At 38.8% G+C, this 18,774-nt stretch overlaps 1 protein-coding gene across 1 annotated transcript in view; it reads right to left on the bottom strand.

The window, feature by feature from the left end:
• The window catches only part of LOC113014276 (gastrula zinc finger protein XlCGF26.1-like), a 1,787-nt gene extending 122 nt beyond the window's left edge, over positions 1-1,665 (bottom strand). Inside the window, exons 1-2 of the mRNA XM_026155699.1 lie at positions 1,650-1,665; positions 1-1,285 (exon numbers count right to left, since the gene is read on the bottom strand). The exon at positions 1-1,285 is cut by the window's left edge and continues 122 nt beyond it. Coding sequence (XP_026011484.1) covers positions 27-1,285; positions 1,650-1,665 — 1,275 coding nt within the window. The 3' untranslated portion in view covers positions 1-26. The remainder of the gene's footprint in view (positions 1,286-1,649) is intronic.
• Between the last annotated feature and the right edge of the window lie 17,109 nt (positions 1,666-18,774).

The following is an 18,774-nucleotide window of genomic DNA, read 5'->3' as shown; positions in this document are numbered from 1 at the left end:
AAGCCTCCACAGTGATCACAAAACAATTATTTGACTCCAGTGTGGATGAGTTGATGTTTTCTTAAATTACTAATATGAGTAAAAGATTTTCCACACTGGCCACAGACAAAAGCTTTAACTCCAGTGTGGATGAGTTGATGTTTTCTTAAATTACTAATATGAGTAAAAGATTTTCCACACTGGCCACAGACAAATGATTTAACTCCAGCATGGATTAGCTGATGATCTTTTAAGTGACTTCTATGAGTAAAAGACTTTCCACACTGATCACAGGTGAATGCTTTAACTCCAGCATGGATGAGCAGATGTTGTTTTAAGTGACTATTGCGATTAAAAGCCTTTCCACACTGATTGCAGCTGAATGGTTTAATTCCAGCATGGATGAGCTGATGTTGTTTCAAGTGACTTTTGTGAGTAAAACAGTTTCCACACTGATCACACCTAAAAGGTTTTACTCCAGCATGGATAAGCTGATGTTCTTTTAAGTGACTTTTGTGAGTAAAACAGTTTCCACACTGATCACACCTAAAAGGTTTAACTCCAGCATGGAGGAGCTGATGTCCTTTTAAGTGACTTTTGCGAGTAAAAGACTTTCCACACTGATCACAGCTGAACGGTTTAACCCCAGCATGGATAAACTGATGTTCTTTAAAGTTCCTTTTGTGAGTAAAAGCCTTTCCACACTGATTACAGCTAAATGGTTTAACACCAGAGTGGATAAGCTGATGTTTTTTTAAGCTTCCATCCTGAGTAAAAGCCTTCCCACACTGTTCACAGCTGAATGGTTTAAATCCAGTGTGGATGAGCTGATGTGCTGTTAAGTTACTTTTGGAAGTGAAAGACTTTCCACACTGGTCGCAGCTGAATGGTTTAACTCCAGTGTGGATGACCTGATGTCCTTTTAAGTTACTTTTGGAAGTGAAAGACTTTCCACACTGTTCACAGCTGAATGGTTTAAATCCAGTGTGGATGAGCTGATGTTTTTTTAAACTGTGATGCTGAGAAAAAGACTTTCCACACCGATCACAGCTAAAGGGTTTAACTTCAGCATGGATGAGCTGATGTCTTTTTAAGCTGCTATTATGAGTAAAAGACTTTCCACAACGATCACATCTAAAGCTTCTGTCCCCACTATCGGTGCGCTGGTGTCTTCTGGCTTGCTTCATAGTGGTAAAAGTCTTTTCCACAGGGATCACAACTGGTTTATCTGTACTTGTTGGCCTTGGGTGGGTTATTTTTAGGTCATCGGTGTGCAGAGGTTTTGGCTTGCTTTTCCTTCTTTTGCCTATGATGACAAAGAATCAAAATAGTGACACGCAGTTATGGAACAACAAAACCTACAAAAAAAAAAAAAGAAAAAAGAAAAAAGAATATAGTTTTTTTTCTTCTTTTTTTTTTTTTACACCGTGTAAGAATATTCAACACTGCTATCAATACATTTTTCAAAAATTGTCTCTGTGCAAGATGGGTTTAAAAACACAAACAACTGTGGGATACTGTTTGTCCATGATTGCACCAAATTGGCACAGCACTGATCCTGTGACAAGGTAGGTATCACCAACTAAATTTGTGCCCCCTGCATTGTGAGCATTCACTGGGCACTGTTAGATTTGTATTGTTGATTGTCATTTATGCTTAGAAGTATCTACTCATAATCAATGTCATGTTGGTAGAGGTTTGATCTTTCTGTGTGCCTCCCAGAGCACTCTGGCATGCACATACAACTTAAGGTCAGGAGAGAGGTCATATCTGCTCTTACTGATTTATGGTATAGAAGGACACCTACTCTGTATCTGGTTAAGTATAAGAGCCTTTTGTTTAGATGGACCGCCAGACTCCTGGCACCAGCTTTGGGGAGTCTTCACGGGGTCACATCTTGACCCCCCACACACACACACAAGGTATTCTTTGTCCACATGTATACCTATATGAAATGTCATATGTTAATGAACCTATGCATATTCATGCAACCACAATAAAAGGAGTGCTATTGGGAAACTGGCTGAGAGTCTGACGGAGGTCAAGTCGGTGGAACGACACTTGGCTCCAGGCAGGTAACACAAAGAACTTTGCCTACTCGTGTCTTGCTTTTGCTGTGTAGTATATTCTCTTGAACGTTCCAGCGAATAGGTTTAAGCTAGAAACCTATCAGGCACGGACTGCGGATCCAGTTTGCTCTGCCTCCATTACAAATGATTAGACGTGGAAGTAGTAATGTTTGAGTTTTGTGATGAAGCAAAAAATGAGTGGATTACATTACCATTCAGTTTGAGGGTTACAACTGAAAATTATATATTTATTGTTCTCACGAGGTACCGGACGGGATTATTTTAACAAACAAAGAACATTTTTTCTCCTGTAACTTTACTGTATGAAGAGCTAAAACCTCCAACATTTCAGGAGTAGTTAGTGATCATTTTCTAGTCATTGGCTTGGAAGGAAGTTGGTTTGGAAGCATATTTGGCAATGCATCAACGTCTGCTTTGCGTTTGTGTGCAACCCCATTAAAAAAAAACCCTTCTATTATTCTAGCAGTGTGTGACAAAGTGGCTAGGACTGAATTCATTTACCATTTGTATATATTGTTATTTTAAGGTCTGTTATCTTATAGTCAAGATCCATCAGGTGCTCCACCAGTTGCAAAACCAATAGACTAAAAACCACCTTCTTCCCGTGGGCTGTCAGAACTTTTAATGCAAACTAAGAATGTGAACAGACTTCTTCCATACAATAACTCTCTTGCTGCTGTTCATTGACTATGTTGCTGCCATCCCATGTGCAATATCTTAGTCTTTCCTTGTTCTGTGCAATATTTTGGTCATCTCTTTTTTTGGTGCTATGTTTTAACCCCTGTGCTATATTTAGGTCTCTGTAAAAAAAAGTCCTGGCTTTTATAGCAGATAACCCCCTGAAAATATTCTCCAGTAAATCCAAAAAGGAAGAAAACCACGAATCGACATATGAACATTACCTGATGCTGCTGAACTAAAGTAGAGCAATGTTGAAGAGGTTTTATTAGAGAAATGGCTACGCATTTTACAATTTGGCATCGTTTGTAAAAGTTTAAATTTCTTCAGTAGAAATGAGCAGAAATTAAGCTTTCTGGTCAGATGGCACTTTAAAAAAAAACAAACAAACAAAAACAATGGGCAGCAACACTGTACACATCGGTAGACTGATGCATGATAAGCAAGCAAATAATGCAAAAAACTGATTTTTTTTATAATGGCAAACTAGTCTTGAACTACACTGAGAGAGCTGTAGAGCAAGTGTGATTAGTGGTGGAAGCAAGACAGCAAATGCAAGAGGGAGTTCATGACAATATTTATCAAACATGAAGCATAATTTTGATGCTCTTTTGCTTCTGGTTCAGTGAATTTAGTCAGACAGTGATACAACCTGTAGTTTCAGAATCTGTGAGATGTCGACTTTCAGCACCAGACGGCAGGTCAGCGCGTTATATTTAAATATTTTGGCGGAATCTGTTTGCCTGCTCTTTAATCATTATTGTGTTATTCAAACTACAATACAGGGAAATTTATTTTTTCAAACCACCCATCATCAAGCCTTGAAACCTGGTGCGACTAACTCCTACAAGTGTTCCAACCTTTCTGAATTACTTACAAACTGCTCTGTCTGCATAAAAGCAGTGTTGGAACACACTGTGGTAAGATATCCTTATGAGCATCAGTTGAACATTATTGTACTGCAGAAAGTGATGTTTTGCCACAAAAAAGGTGAGGAACAAGGCAGTTAACTCTAGAAGAGAGAAATAGCAAAGAAAGTCAAGGGGTCAATGAATACATTTTCCTTCACCATTCAAAAGCCCTCAGAAACTGGGACAACTCTGACAGGAAGAGGTCTGGCAGACCCAAAGCCACAACTGAATACCAGGACAGGTTTCTGAGAGTTGACAGGTTGTGTAACAGCTGAGTCACAGGACAAAAGCTTCAAGCACATAAATAGTGGTCATAGTAATCAAGTGTCAGTTGCAACAGTGAATAGAAGACTTCAAGCTGCAGGTTTGATAGGATGAGTTGCAGCAAGAAAGCCAATGCTGAGACATCAGAATAAGAAGAATCAGTATAAGAGGTTTCCCTGAGCCATGAAACACTGCCATTGAACTACGGAAGACTGGAAGGTATAATGAATCAAAATTTGAAATCTTTGGTTCATCACGCAGAACTTGTGCAGCACATATGGAAAGAACTTTTTGAAGAATATAAAGAATAAAACAGGTATGTTCAGCTGTTTTATCTGCCAGGCCTATAAATTGATTCCATGATTTCTTTGTTTAACTCCAACTCATTATTTATACTATGGTTTCGTTTCAGAGTGCAATGAAACACTAAGCTACATAATTTTCAATTGAAAAAAATTCAGAAATTAGGGTGTTCTACCACTTTTGACCGGTAGGGTACGCTTCCACTCAAAAGTTGGACACACACGCTCATTTAATGGTTTTTACTTTTACTAATTTATTTTACTAATTTCTACTTTATAGCTATATACGTCAAATATATGAAGCGAGATAAAAGGAATTATTTGGCAAAGAAAACAATAATGAATAACTGTAAAATATATTATGTCTTATATTTTAGACTCAAAGTGACATCAAATAGATATTCATTTTTCCATTCAGTGTGGGTATGTACCACAAATATATATTTTTTAAACAGAAGCAATGTTTTCGAAGTATTTCGGTGACAAAAGAAAGATTAGAAACATTAAGGAATACTAGTTGCTTTACATTATTTTTCTTTAGCAATGATTTGTCCCACATTTGGTATAAACTGGCAAGATGCCAGTGTGTGCAGGATAAATGTTATTATTACTAACAATAATCATAATAACAGCAGCTTAATGTCTGTAGGATAATGGTGGTGATTTTTATTTTTGTCACCTTTTATGAAGAACAGATCTCACTGCAGTGGCTGAGCTGCTCCTCCATCAGACTCTCCTCCTCCCATCAGTCGCCTGTGTCATCAAACAGATCTTTATTTTTCTATTCAGTGATTTATTGTACGGCACTACCTAAGAGCATTGTATTGTATTAGGGCTGCACGATTTTGCATAAAATGAGAATCACGATTTTTTGGCTTAGAATTGAGATCACGATTCTCTCACGATTTTCTTTTCCAGTATAAATATTTATTGCACTTATTAACTGCACATCAACTTCGTAACAGTTGAAACTGCAAAATGTTGTACTGCTTGAAATTCCGTCTCCACCGTTGCTCGACGCTGCGTGTATAGAGCAGGTAGTGCAACAATAGAAAAATAGTTGCGGGACGGCACAGTGTAGTGTTTGTCTAGGGCGTTGATCATTTTCCTAAATCCCTCGTTTTGCACAGTGTTGATGGGAGCCATATCTTTGGTCAGGTGATAAGTGATAGCCTCCGTAATTTCTTTGTGCCTGCGGGAGTTCGACGGGTATAGGGAAGGTTCCCGTTATTGATGTTTGGGTGGTTGACCGGGACGGATTTTCTCCTGTCACTTTCTCGTCATCCCTGACGTGCTCTCCGTTGTTTTTTCCCTGCTAATTTTAGCATCACACGGCACAGCTTCTGTATCACGTGGTATAAGGCTCCGCCCTTGTCATTTGTTGAGCGGAAGAGTGAGCGCTTGTTTTCATGCAGATTACGTCCCGGATCAAAATGCGGTACAATCGTCGTCGTCGTCTTTTTTTTTTTTTTTTTTTTTTAAATCGTTGTAATTTGGAAATGAGATCGCACATAAGTATGAATCGAGATCGCGATTTTCTAACGATTAATCGTGCAGCCCTATATTGTATAGAATTATTCTTACTCATACATTCACTACCAACATTAGAATCAGATTCAGAGAAACTCTATTAATCGCAGAGTGAAACTGAGTTGTCATAGAAGCAAATATGCAACAAAGAACAAGCACTCATACAAATGAGCCTTATGATGGATTATGATGGATCAATATTAAGACAAATACAGAGATATATAAATAAAAAGCAAAATTATTGAAACCAAAATAATTAAAACAAAATAGTAAGATTAAACAGAAAGAAAATGAAAAAGACAGAACCGCAAACGAAACTAAAGAACATTACGTAGACATGGAGCTGCTACAACAGGCTGCCACTAGAACAGTGCCAATTTAAAGACACATTACTGGTTGGTCCCTGAAAGTTTATTCTGGACGTTTTCAGCAGGAGAAACGTTTCGTCACTCATCCAAGTTGACGAAACGTTTCTCCCACTGAAGACGTCCAGATGAACACAATCAAATTTGGGGGTTTACTTACCTGGATAATTGAGCATGCATCAAGGCGTATTACTGATTGGTGATTCTGTTATTAATTGTGGATTATGCTGTATTTTATCCATCTCATATAATCGTAACTTTCAGTACACCACCTTCAAAAGAAGTAAAACAAATAGCTGAACTCAAATGATTAAACATTTAAGTCCTGAACTGCTGGAAGCTCCAGGCAGACAAACCGAGACGTTAAACACAAGGAACAAACGAAAAAAAAAAATAGCTAAGAGAGAGAAACCCTGTAAACAGTTATAGAGTTAAGCAACCAATGTAGTTATAATGTACTCACTCTGGATCCCCTCTCAGAATAACCCGACCTAAAGATCCACCAGCGGAGAAGGAGACACGTGGGCTTTGTAGTTGGAGTAGGACTAGTAGAGACAGTGGGCTATCTGACCTCCCAGCATGTTACTGGCTACCTTGCAGAAAGAACAAGCTGTGTGAGCTACGAGAGCGTATATCTTTCCAAACACGCATCAGAAACAGAAATGCGGTCTGCTGGAGACCAGAGGAGAAGCAGAAAGGAAGCTCAGCACAGCCACGCGATCTTTGCCATAGCCGGCTTGAAAATAAAACCTAAATTTCCCCTTGGAAGACAACACGTATGATGACTCTGGTTATACTCTTTATTCCTTAAGCGAACCTTCTGCTGTTTAAACGCGCCGGGAGCTGCTACTTCTTCTTCTTCTTCTTCTTCTTGTTTGCTGGCGGTTTGCGACCGAGGTTTCTGGAGCATTACCGCCACCAACTGGAACAGAAAAATAAAACATGTTCTATTGTCTCTTATTGAAAACAAGTCTTATTTCCATCTACCATGTTTCCCCAATTTACAGAATGTATTGTTAGTCAGATGTTTATTTCATCCTTACTTTCATTGAATATTATGAAGCCACTGGTCAGTTCTTTCTTCTTCGTACTGTTTCTGGCACTGACCTTTTTTTAGTTACTGATTTCATTTCTTTGCTCAGCTCACTCCACTCCCCACTCATTGCATAACATTTAAAACTGTTTAACATTTATCAATAATCAATTAAAAATGTACTGTCGACTGTCAATAGAGTTATTATATGGAGAAGTATGACTCTCTTCAGTCAATGAGTAACACAGCTAATGTTAAAATCTTTTGAAATCACACAAAGCAATTTTGCAGACTCTCCAGAGGGGAAAAAAAAGTCCTGGCCAGCTGCTCTGCAACTGCTTTACTGGCCCGAATCACTTTGTCTTAGCAGTGCTCTTTGGTACGGTCCTTTTCTGTGGCCTCCACATTCACGTGAGCTTCTTCTTTTTTCTTTTTTTTTTTTTTAATTTATGAACTCACAAAGAGCCTCTTTTACTCTGCATTTGAATCTAATCCAGCACACCTGGGGAGAGCAGTGGCTGAATGAAATGTTTGATGGAAAAAAGAATTGAAGTGTTGTGCTGCTAAATTCTGAGGTTCAAAATCAAAAATATTTATATAAAAAAATGCCAAGAGGAGAACAGCAGTCCTGAGTCTGTATGCAAAACAAGAAATCTCCATAGCAGTGATACTTCCTCTTTCATATGTGCATTTATTCTTTGCTGTGGTACTTTGATGTTCCTTGATCCTGTCATCTCATTTGGCATACTCAGTTGATATCTTAGAGCTATTTCCAGGACCAAGATTCTGTCTCAAATCAAGTTGTGATCTTAAAGTCACTCTCATAGCACTGATCTCAGACTAATGTACAAAAGTGTCATTTACATATCCAAACTGATCTCCAGTAAGGCTTATGGTGAAATTGAAGTTGTTCTTTTGTGTCATTGCACACTGTCCATGAGAGGACTCCTTAGTGAGCTGTACAGCAGAAGTTTCAATTCAGTTTTATCTATACATCGCCAAATTACACCAACAGTCACCTGGAAGTGAAAATGTTGTTCACAAAAAGAAGGCAGAAAATAATTTTCCATGTAAGAATAAATCAAATTACCCAATTAACATATTTTGTTTTACTTATTATTACAGCTTTTTTTTGGTCCTCTTACATCAGTGACAAAGTGTTTATAGGTATCTGCAGGACCATAACTTCACTGTTAAGCTCTGTGTTTTTAGAGAGGAGTTTATAACTATTTTTCTTTTCTCAAAGAAAAGACAGAAAAATTCACAGGGAAACAGCACTCCTTGCAATATGTGGTTATGGCACAATTTCCCTAAATTTGCACTTCTCTTTTTCAGTCACAGTGCTTTTACAACATTCACACATTTTTGTAATGCGAAGGTCGCACAACATGTGCGACAGGTAGTACCAAAAGCGTGGACCTGCCACTCGTAGCTGGTCCAACTGGTGGCACCACATGCACTGGCTCCATTGGGGTAATGAGATGTGGACAACAGTAGAAAATCAGGACCACAAGCTAAAACTGACTTAATGCTGTCAGAGGCAACTGCCGTTCATATATCTTCACAGGGTGTCAGATATCTGGAAAATCCATGATCCAATATCGCATGTTGACAAAAGTTGTCTCACTGCGTCACATAGTGCTCAGAGTTGGAGCAGTAAGGACAATACACTTGTAGCTCCTTTGGTTGCTGCTCGATGGTGAAGGGAACTCCAGTGTGGTGACACCTCCTGGCAGATCAGCACCGTGGAGAATGATTGTGGAGTTATTTGGTCTTTCTGTGGGACCCTATCTGCTTTAACAGCATCTCCGAGGATTTAATACACAGATTTCTGTCCCCAGCTCATAGTCTAACAACTGTGCAAAATTCAACAGAGTGGGGATGTGAATACGTTGAGGGTATTGATGGGATTTATTTTTACATTTAAGGCTTATGTCTCATTATTAGCATCACATATTTGTATCTTGTCTTTTACTCTAAACAGTGTATTCTAGAATAGTCTTGGATTCACTGGCAATCATAAACATATTGATTGCCCTCACATTGCTGTGAGGGCGTCCTCAGCCATAAATCTGCTCTTATTTAATGCACTCTTCCCCTGTCTTTAAATCTACAGGCTAGACTGGAGCACAAGAGGCATTTTTCATGGTAATGGCAGCGTTGCTTGCAAAAGGGTTATTTCCAAATAAGGAGATGCTTGGAAAATTATAGAATGGTAAATGGTAAATGGCCTGTATTTATATAGCGCTTTACTAGTCCCTAAGGACCCCAAAGCGCTTTACATATCCAGTCATCCACCCATTCACACACACATTCACACACTGGTGATGGCAAGCTACATTGCCATCACCAGTAGAAGAAGAAACAAATTTTTCACCTTAGTAGACTCTTTATCACACATAATAAAAAAGTGTTTACTGCCTGTTTGTGACAGCCTATTGTCCCTCAGCCAGTAAAAGGAGGTCCATGGTACCATGTAAAACTAATTTAAAATTCTAACCGTGTTGATAATAAATTGTGAAAAAGTATAATTGGAGCACATTTGTCTTCTCTTGTTAAAAGAACCTACAGTACAGTTATCTTTTGAACTCAGTTCTTATATCTTATGATAGCTTTAGCAGCAACCCACACTGAAGCTCAACATGGCCACTGTTTCCAGGCTGCTCAAGCATTACCAGTAGTGTCTGCGCACACATGCATGCAAGCCCCTTAAAAACTCGTGCTATTCATGTGGATGTTCGGGGCTTCCATCACTTCTGCTTTACATCTCACAGCAAACTGGTGTGGTTTTCCATAATGTAACCCAGTGTTAAAAACAGGATTAAAAGTATAAATAAATATTGATAAAAACAAAGTTAATTATAATAAATACTGATAAAAAGCATGTAAACATAAGTTTAATTAATATGTACATATGTATATGTAATGTATAAATGGTGTGGGGGCAGGACTTAGGCTACGTTCACACTGCAGGCGAAAGCGCATCAAATCCGATTTTTTTGACCCTATGCGACTCATATCCGATCATGGTATGACAGTGTGAACGGCGCAAATCCGATATTTTCAAATCCGATCTGGGTCACTTTCGTATGTGGTACTGAATCCGATACATATCCGATGTTTTAGAAAGCGACTGCTGTTTGAACGGTCATGTCGCATTAAATCCGCCTTTTACGTCACCGACACAAGACTGAAGCCAATTATCAGCGCCAGAGAAGCGCCCGAGAAGACATCGCGAACGCTTCCTGGCCATCCAGTGTAGATGTCAGTGAAACTGTTGGGAAGACAACGTAAACATTTTATTTGTTCTGTATAATCTGCAGATTCTGACAGAAATCTGCAGCTATCATTTGAAGCACCGCTCCTCTCTTAAACAGCAATAAGGATCATTATTAGGTTATTTACATTATTATGTAAATAACAAAATAACTTAAAGCAAAAATTGGGAAACGTGAAGTCCGAAGTCTTTATATTAACGGCCATCAGTCAAACAATACTGTTTGCTCTGGGTCTAAACAGAGCGCGTTGTGTGTGACGTCTTCTTTTGCGCATGCGGGCCGCTTTGAGCGTTCACACTAGAGAGCGTTTGCTGTCGCATTTTATTTGTAGTGTGAACGAGCACACAAAAAAATCGGATTTGATCAAAAAATCGGAATTGAGCATTAAGACCTGCAGTGTGAACGTAGCCTAAGTCCTGTAGAGTGTGTTTGTCAGATCCACTGAGCGACCAATCATTGGCCGGTCTGACTCTCCCCTAGTCTGTGCGCTGCTCAGACACCTGTGCGCCTTCATGTGCCAGTCAGATACGCCAGAGACACAGACGGTGAAAGATCAGTTTACCCGTGTGGCGAAGAAGCTAGCTGGATAGAGAAAGTCCTTTTTTCGGCAAGAATAATAAGAGTAATACTGTATTCCAGAGGCCGTGAGCCAACGTGAGCACTGTGAAGCCCCGTGTAGCATTTGTTGCTTTGCATGGTAAGTCCCAGGCAGTACACGTGCGCTAGCATAGCATGCTACTTGCCGCTAGCTCTGATGCTAACTTCCGTTAGCCATTTTGCAATGAAAGTGCCTTTTCTGAGGCTAAAGCAATTAGCACTGAGTCTGCTGCACTTTATACGAGATGTTCTTTAAAGGTTTATGTCACATTACTGTGGTATTGATGTATAATGTATGGTTTTGTGCGAAGTTGTTATGTTAGCACATGTTCCCTTTTCTCATGGTGCTAATTATAGTTCTGCACAATTAAGTATTAACAATGTGAAATTAAGTGCCTTCACCTGCACTTTACTTAGCTGAAACTTGATAGGTCTCAAGCCAATGTGTATTTTTAATGCACTACTGAGCTATTTTGTATTATTTTAAATGTGTTTCCTATGCACTTTTTCCCTTTGAAATGAGAATAATTTGTTGTACAACATAGAATATTTTGAAAGAAATTTAGAAGCACTACAAGCAACCAGTAGTCATAATAAGTTACAGGCATGATAGCTTAAATGTTGAACTACTGTGTTCTGGCCTGGTCCCCAGGTCAGGTTTTTTCCCTTTTGCTTATTTGGATTGGATTGGTTTTGAGGACCTGAGAAGAATCGAGGATCCCTTTTCCAGTACTGGATGGCGAGACCAGCCCAAAGAGCCGGATGAACTGGTAGATTGTAACCCGACTGGTTACACACACACTGAGTGACTATTGAACATTGAAAGACTGAAATTGACTTTAAAAAAGACACAAAAGACAATATATCCTTGGGTCGACCATTTGTGGGGTTTATTTTATTTTTTTGTTTTCAAGAAGAGCTCTCTACTTTTGTTAAATGTGCACAACTTTAATAATTGCTAATAAATGCAATTGTGTTTTCTACACCTACTGTGTACAAGTCCTCTGTTGTCATACACCCTTGGCTCCTACGAATCTAGAACCTGTCTGATCTGGTCCATATTTCCCTTCTGTCCTCGTACTGTGGTTAAAGGTAACTATATTGCCCGCACTACATGCAAAGAAGGCAAGAAGTAGCACTAACAGGTCTAGTGTTGCACCACCAGTGTTACAATAATGTTTATTAAGAGACGACATCACATCAGAATACAGTTGTCTTGAGTTAGTATTGCCATGATGGTACTAAGTGGGAGGCAGGACACAGGAGTCACAGACAGGGTAATAAACTCAAAGAGCCACCTTTATTGCTGTAGAAAAAATACTCAAACAAAATACAACAATACTAAAAAAAAACCCCAACAACAATAAAACACTAGAACCGGAAGGATAAAGGTGGAATGCAGGGAAACGGACATTACACAAGAATGAGCAGAGGAGGACACAGGACTTAAATACACACATGATAACAATAGGAGGGAATGCCGCTGCAAGTAATACAGACTAACAGGATATGGAAGGCAAAAGCAAACGCACCGAACACAGGCAGAATGCTAACCACTGGCTCAACAATGGTATATCGTCATGTACAAAATGTGTACTCTGTATATTTTTATATATTTTATTTATTGTTGACTCTATTTAATTTGTAAAATATGTTTATACACACACACACACACACACACACACACACACACACACACACACACACACACACGTAGAAAAACATTTAGTATACACATCCAGAATTTTTTTTTTTTTTTCTGCATATACTATTATATATTGTACATATATTTATTAGTTTCAGATTTAGCCATTCATATATTTTGCCTGTTTATGTTATTGTATTTTGCACAACTCTGTTGCTTGTGAAGCTCGCACACAAGAATTTCACTCGCATGTGCTGTACCAATGTACCTGCACATGTGATGTGACAATAAAAGTGATTTGATTTGATTTGGTGAAGCCACTGTGGTGCATTTGCGGTGAGAAATGGTCCAGACGATGTACTCTAATAGTGGGCTTTACTGCATGTAATGGAGAGGCCTCCCTTACTACCACTTATATTATAATTTCTATATCACTTTAGGAGCACCTTTCGCTTTATTAAAAGAACCTTGTCTAGCTCTTTATTCAGCATCGCACTTTAAGCCTAGCACAGGAAGAATATTTGCACACAAATTGGATTTTTCATTGAGTATTTATTGTGTATTTAAAAATCAGTTGGTAGCCTTTGTTACAGGTCCTACTCCTCATCAATAAATGTGGTGGTTGTCTGTGAAGAAGACAGTTTGTGATTGAGAGCAAATAAAGTTTACCAGTAAGGATAACTAATGATAGTGTGTGTGAAAGTCTAGAAATAAAGGTGGTGCAAAGAAGTGACCGTAAGATGTTATTACTCACCTTTCTTTCCCATGTTCACTCCAGGGTGTTTGGGCAAATGTTTTCCTGGTGGTCCAGAAACATTTAAAGGTTCCAGGAGAGGCCATGGGTTAAAGGAGCGTGGGAAATCTTTTGTGCATAGCTGGACTGGCCATCGGGCATACCGGGCATTTGCTGGCGAATTTTTGTTTTTATGGGCCGATGGATTTTATTTTATTTTATTTTATTTTATTTTTTTTTTAGGAAGGGTATATATAGTGAAAGGTGTTGGATTGGCCAATGGTCATGATCGACTCTGGGCTGGACCAATTACAGCCGAGGAAGCCGGATGCACCCTCCCCCTTGTTTAGCAATCATGTGATTTTCGCGCATTGCATGCCCGGAACTCGTGGCAAAACAATCCAAGTACCGCATCAAATGCAAGCATTTGCAGCACCGCAAAACGTTCATTCTCCGGTTCCAAACCTTCTTGTTTTTTCTTTGCCGCACAAAAAAGGAATGTACAAAACAAAAGGAGAACAATGCTGGTCCGTACAAAGACAGACTCGACGAAAAGTCAAAGAAAAGATACGAGGAAAAAATCAAAGGAGTGAAAGGGTCAGACCCTTACGAGCACACAGAGTGGACAAAAGACGTTAGCATGCTGCCCAACTTTCACCACGCTCAGATTTATAATTATACGGTTCTTGGAGTGAGTGCATACACTCATGAAGTTTAGTAACTTCAGGTCACTGCAACAAGCCCAGGTACAGTTTACCGACGGATGGGTACAGGACCTTGAAATGCACCGTGTAGAACGAAAGACCATCGTACATATCATAAGTTTACCAGTCTCACAAATCGTCTTCATAAATACACATTCGTTAACAGTTTATTAATAGGACCTTTGAGCTCAACGGTAATTAATTAGTAGTGGAAATAATTTCTGGTAGCATTACAGAAATGTAGCAGTGACAATAATACTGTATGCTGTAATCGCACTGGACAATTAGTGATACAAAACAACTGTTTTATCCTGTGAATAAAAGTATATGTTTTTGTCAATGTACCATGGTAATAACAGAAGCGAAACACAATATTGTGTCAGGACAATTCACTATTTATGCACAATAAATAAAGGAGCATAGCACAACAATTTCTGTTCAGCGCCAGACTTGCTTGTAACCTATATCACCAATTATGTTAAGAAAAATGACGTATTAACTACAACAGAAGACTGACCTTTGTGGGAATGCTTGGAGCAGACTAACATGTGAGCTGGAGTGTTCTGAGACGTTATATTTGGTATATCCAGACCATCCGTTGGCTCTTACTTCGGAAACATGGCTTAAAAAATTTCTCTTCAACGACGTAATCCGATAAAAAAAATGATCTCTTTACCCGTCGGCTTCCCGTGGCTGTCATGCGACCGGCTGTTGCAGTTAATAATACAACAGCTTCTTGCCATTTTTTGGGTTTCTTTTTATTGCTGTGTAACTGAGTTCAATTGAAAGCCTGCGTGTGCTAGTACCTCTTGCCACAAGTTCCCAGAATCCTTTGCGGTTTTACCCCTGATTGACGTCACATTTTCAATCTTTATCCTGGTGGGCCGGTCTCTAGTCAAAATGCCCGGGCCGATTTTTTGTCCCAGTCCAGCCTTGCTTTTGTGCTTGGGTTTTTTTTGGTGTTTTTACAATAAGGGGTATGGTTTAAGGATAAAGTGAAAAATATTTATTAATATGAAAATGTAAAATGTATTTATATATATTTTTATTGAAGTTGATGTATTATATAATGTGGTGGAAGGTCAGGATTTGAGAACTCACCTGTTAATAGAATAATGCTTTAACCTGTGACAGCTGAAAGTATTTAAGACTGTCAGTTGTTATTAGATGCAATGTTTGTGAGCTGTATGGTAAATAAATACCTTGTTCAACTATACTTGTCTTGGTCTGCCTCATAATAAATCCAGCCGCAAAAGGCTGCCCTATTACACTGCACATGTCACATGACAATACAGTTACAGGGGGATTCGGAGTGTGGTCCTGTGATAAATGCTGCAATTCCACTGTAATTATATGATATTTCAATTATTCTCTTTGAATTGGCATTTTAAATATATTTATGCACAAATACTTATACAGTAGGTACACTGGAATAAAGGGTTAGCAAGTCGTTTTCTTACAGAGAAAATACAAAAAATGATTATAGCGACATAACTTTTAAGTAATGTGTAAATAAGTTAACAGAAAATAAGAAATATACATTATAAGTTTTATATATCTTAATAATTATAGGATACATTTAATTTTACACATACCTTTGGTCAAAATGACAAACTGATGAAATACAATAAAAAAAGTTTGATGCAACATAAAAAAGACAGGTTTCTTTTTCTCATCATGCAACAAAACAGACCCACATCATGTTTTACGACAACAGAAATCATTTAAAACTATTACATTTTGTTATTTGAATTCTTTTGGCGGCAGAGAAAGACTGGACCCAGGGTGGTCAAAGCTCAAAACATGATCTTTATTTTACATTCCCGGGAACGGAGACCTGAACACATGAACACACGCTCAGGTCTGAAAGCAGCAGCAGCCAACATGGTCATATATATATATATATATATATATACATACATACATACATACATACATACATACATATATATATTAGGGGTGCAACGATATTCGTATCGATATTGAACCGTTCGATACAGTGCTTTCGGTTCGGTACGCATATGTATCGAACGATACAACATTTGTAATTTATTTTATCAATTTTCCTTCTGACGATGCTGTCTGTGTTGAGCGCTCAGTGAATCTGTGTTCGACTACTCCGCCTAGGCTGCACTGTCCAGCGCAGATCCACTGAGCGCTCAACACAGACAGCATAGTCAGAAGGAAGAGCGCAGGGCAAGCTAGCGAGACAGAAGTTAAGCTCTCCTTTTAACATGGACCTCCCCCACTCTCATTCAGATCTGGCGTTTGGAATTATTTTGGTTTTCATGTGACGTATGACCCTGAAGGTAAGCATGTCATGGACTAAAGTAAAACAGTATGTTGGATGTGCCATGCAATGCTCAATTACATTGGTGTGAACTAGTGTGTTAGCGCAGTTAGCTCGTTAACGTGTTGGCCGTCTAGCCCCATGTACGACGGAGCGATCGGCGGTAGCTCGTTAACGGAGATTTGCCGTGTTGTGGCGCTAAGGTCATTTCAACGAGATTAACCTGAAAGCACTAGTGGGAACACAACGAATATGACTGCACATTTACGCCGACATCATCCTAGTGCAAAGACAAGTGGAAGCAGACAAAAAACAAGCATGCTACTAACTTTAGCCGAGTCATTTAGACAGCTGTTAGCACATGATTCTCCTTATGCTGCTGAGAATATAGACCAGAAGAAGCGGATAGTATAGCTTTTATTTTGGAAAGAGCCATTTCTCTGTAATAAACTCTCTTTTCCAAAGATGCATGATTCCTCAATCAGATACAGGGCTCGCAATATCGCTAGCCCGACGTCCCGGAGCTAGCGATTTTTTTCAGTCGGGCTACCAAAATCTATCTCTTCCCTGCCCGTCGGGCTATTGTAGGAAAAATATATGTCAATGCTTTTGCATTCTTTCAGAAATGTAGCTGGGTAATTATGTCATTGGCATCGGTGAGCCACTGTCAATATGTGACATATTGAAGTCGCGTTTGAATTTGCGCTTGTTTTTTGCTTTCACTTTGCAATCACGTGAACTGTGTATAGAGAGCGACAGCACTGATCTGTGAGTGATGATAATTTGTGCACCAATTCCTCTGACATCGTCTTATTAATCGTTAGCTTACTATGCAACATGTGAGAGGTTGATCGCGCAGAGAATCACTGAGCTTATGTGAGTGTGTGTAAAAGCAGCAGGATTTATATTTGACTACGATGACCTGGATGACTGAGAACCTTCACAGACAGATATATATTTTAGTTCTGCTGAGCCAAATAAGACAGGTCAGGGTGAAGAAGTGACAGCCAAAGAAAAGCTTACCACAAAACGGAAAAGTTATGACAAATCAGACTATAAGGCAAAAAGAAAGTGCAGCTTTATGGTTTCATGGACAAAATAATTTCTGTGGCTGCAATATGACGAGCTAAATAACCAGGGCTGCACATAAGTGGTCCGCAGGTGTGCATTCACTGTCAAAATAAAAAACACGCACAAGGGTTAGGGTTAAATTTAAAAACTGTACTTTTGAGTTAAAATATATATTTATAATTTTAATAAATGACAAATTAAAAATGCTTGAACATTTTTTTGTATCGAAAAAATATTGAACCGTGACACCAAAGTATCGGACCGAACCGTGAATTTTGTGTATCGTTGCACCCCTAATATATATATATTTCTGCAGCACGTCACACACTCTAAGTTTGGATCAAAACACTCTGCTTAGTTTCACTTTCTGTCTGCACCTCCTGTGCTGCAACCTAGTTTACACTCAAATCCCAACAAAACACATTTCACCACATTTCAAATAGCTACATTAGAGAAACAGCGCTGCATTGACCTCACTAATTATCATGATGAACAGCCCACTAAACAGCAACAGGTCTTTCAGATTGACCTAGAAGGCAATCTGTTCAGATGCTCTGCTTCTCTTTGTGATCATATGATGACAATAATGCTTGGTCTGTAACATTACATAGATGTTTGCACAGAACAGATAAACTCAATGTTTGCATGACTTTAACGTGACAAAGTTTTCCTCAATTTGATCTTCAATGAACAGTTTGTTTTGTGAGGCGTGCATAGATCTCTAAGCCTTTGTGCATTGTGGCCTTTTATTAAATTCCATTTATAGTTCTGCTATACATCACACACACATAGTTTCGATATAAACAACTCCTTCTGTGTTACTAGTTCCGCTTTTCTGTCTGGTTTCCTGTGTTTTATTAATATGCCTAAGCAACTCTACCCTAGCTTCCTGTTTTTTAACTTCCCCTAACTGAAGTCTCTGTTGCCAAGGCGACCAGTCACCCTCTGACCTAGTTTTCCTCACAGACCTTACTACAAAGTACAAAAAAACAATATAATCAGAAAATAAGAATATATTTTTATTAACACTCTTAATCATGGGTTTAATTTAGTAAAGTAAATATGGTAAATAGACTGGTTCTTATATAGCGCTTTTCTACTCTTCTGAGCACTCAAAGCGCTTTACACAACTTGTGCATTCATCCATTTGCACAAGCACATTGTTCTAAGTAACATTCACACACATTCATACTCCGATGGATGCATCGGAGATCAATTTGGGGTTAATATCTTGCCCAAGGATATTTGGCATGCAGGACCAAGGGAAGCCAGGAATCGAACCACCAACCTTCCGATCAGTAGAT

This window comes from Astatotilapia calliptera, chromosome 3, assembly GCF_900246225.1.
Source record: "Astatotilapia calliptera chromosome 3, fAstCal1.2, whole genome shotgun sequence".
NCBI classification, from domain to species: domain Eukaryota; kingdom Metazoa; phylum Chordata; class Actinopteri; order Cichliformes; family Cichlidae; genus Astatotilapia; species Astatotilapia calliptera.
This window is presented reverse-complemented; position numbering and strand designations above follow the sequence as displayed.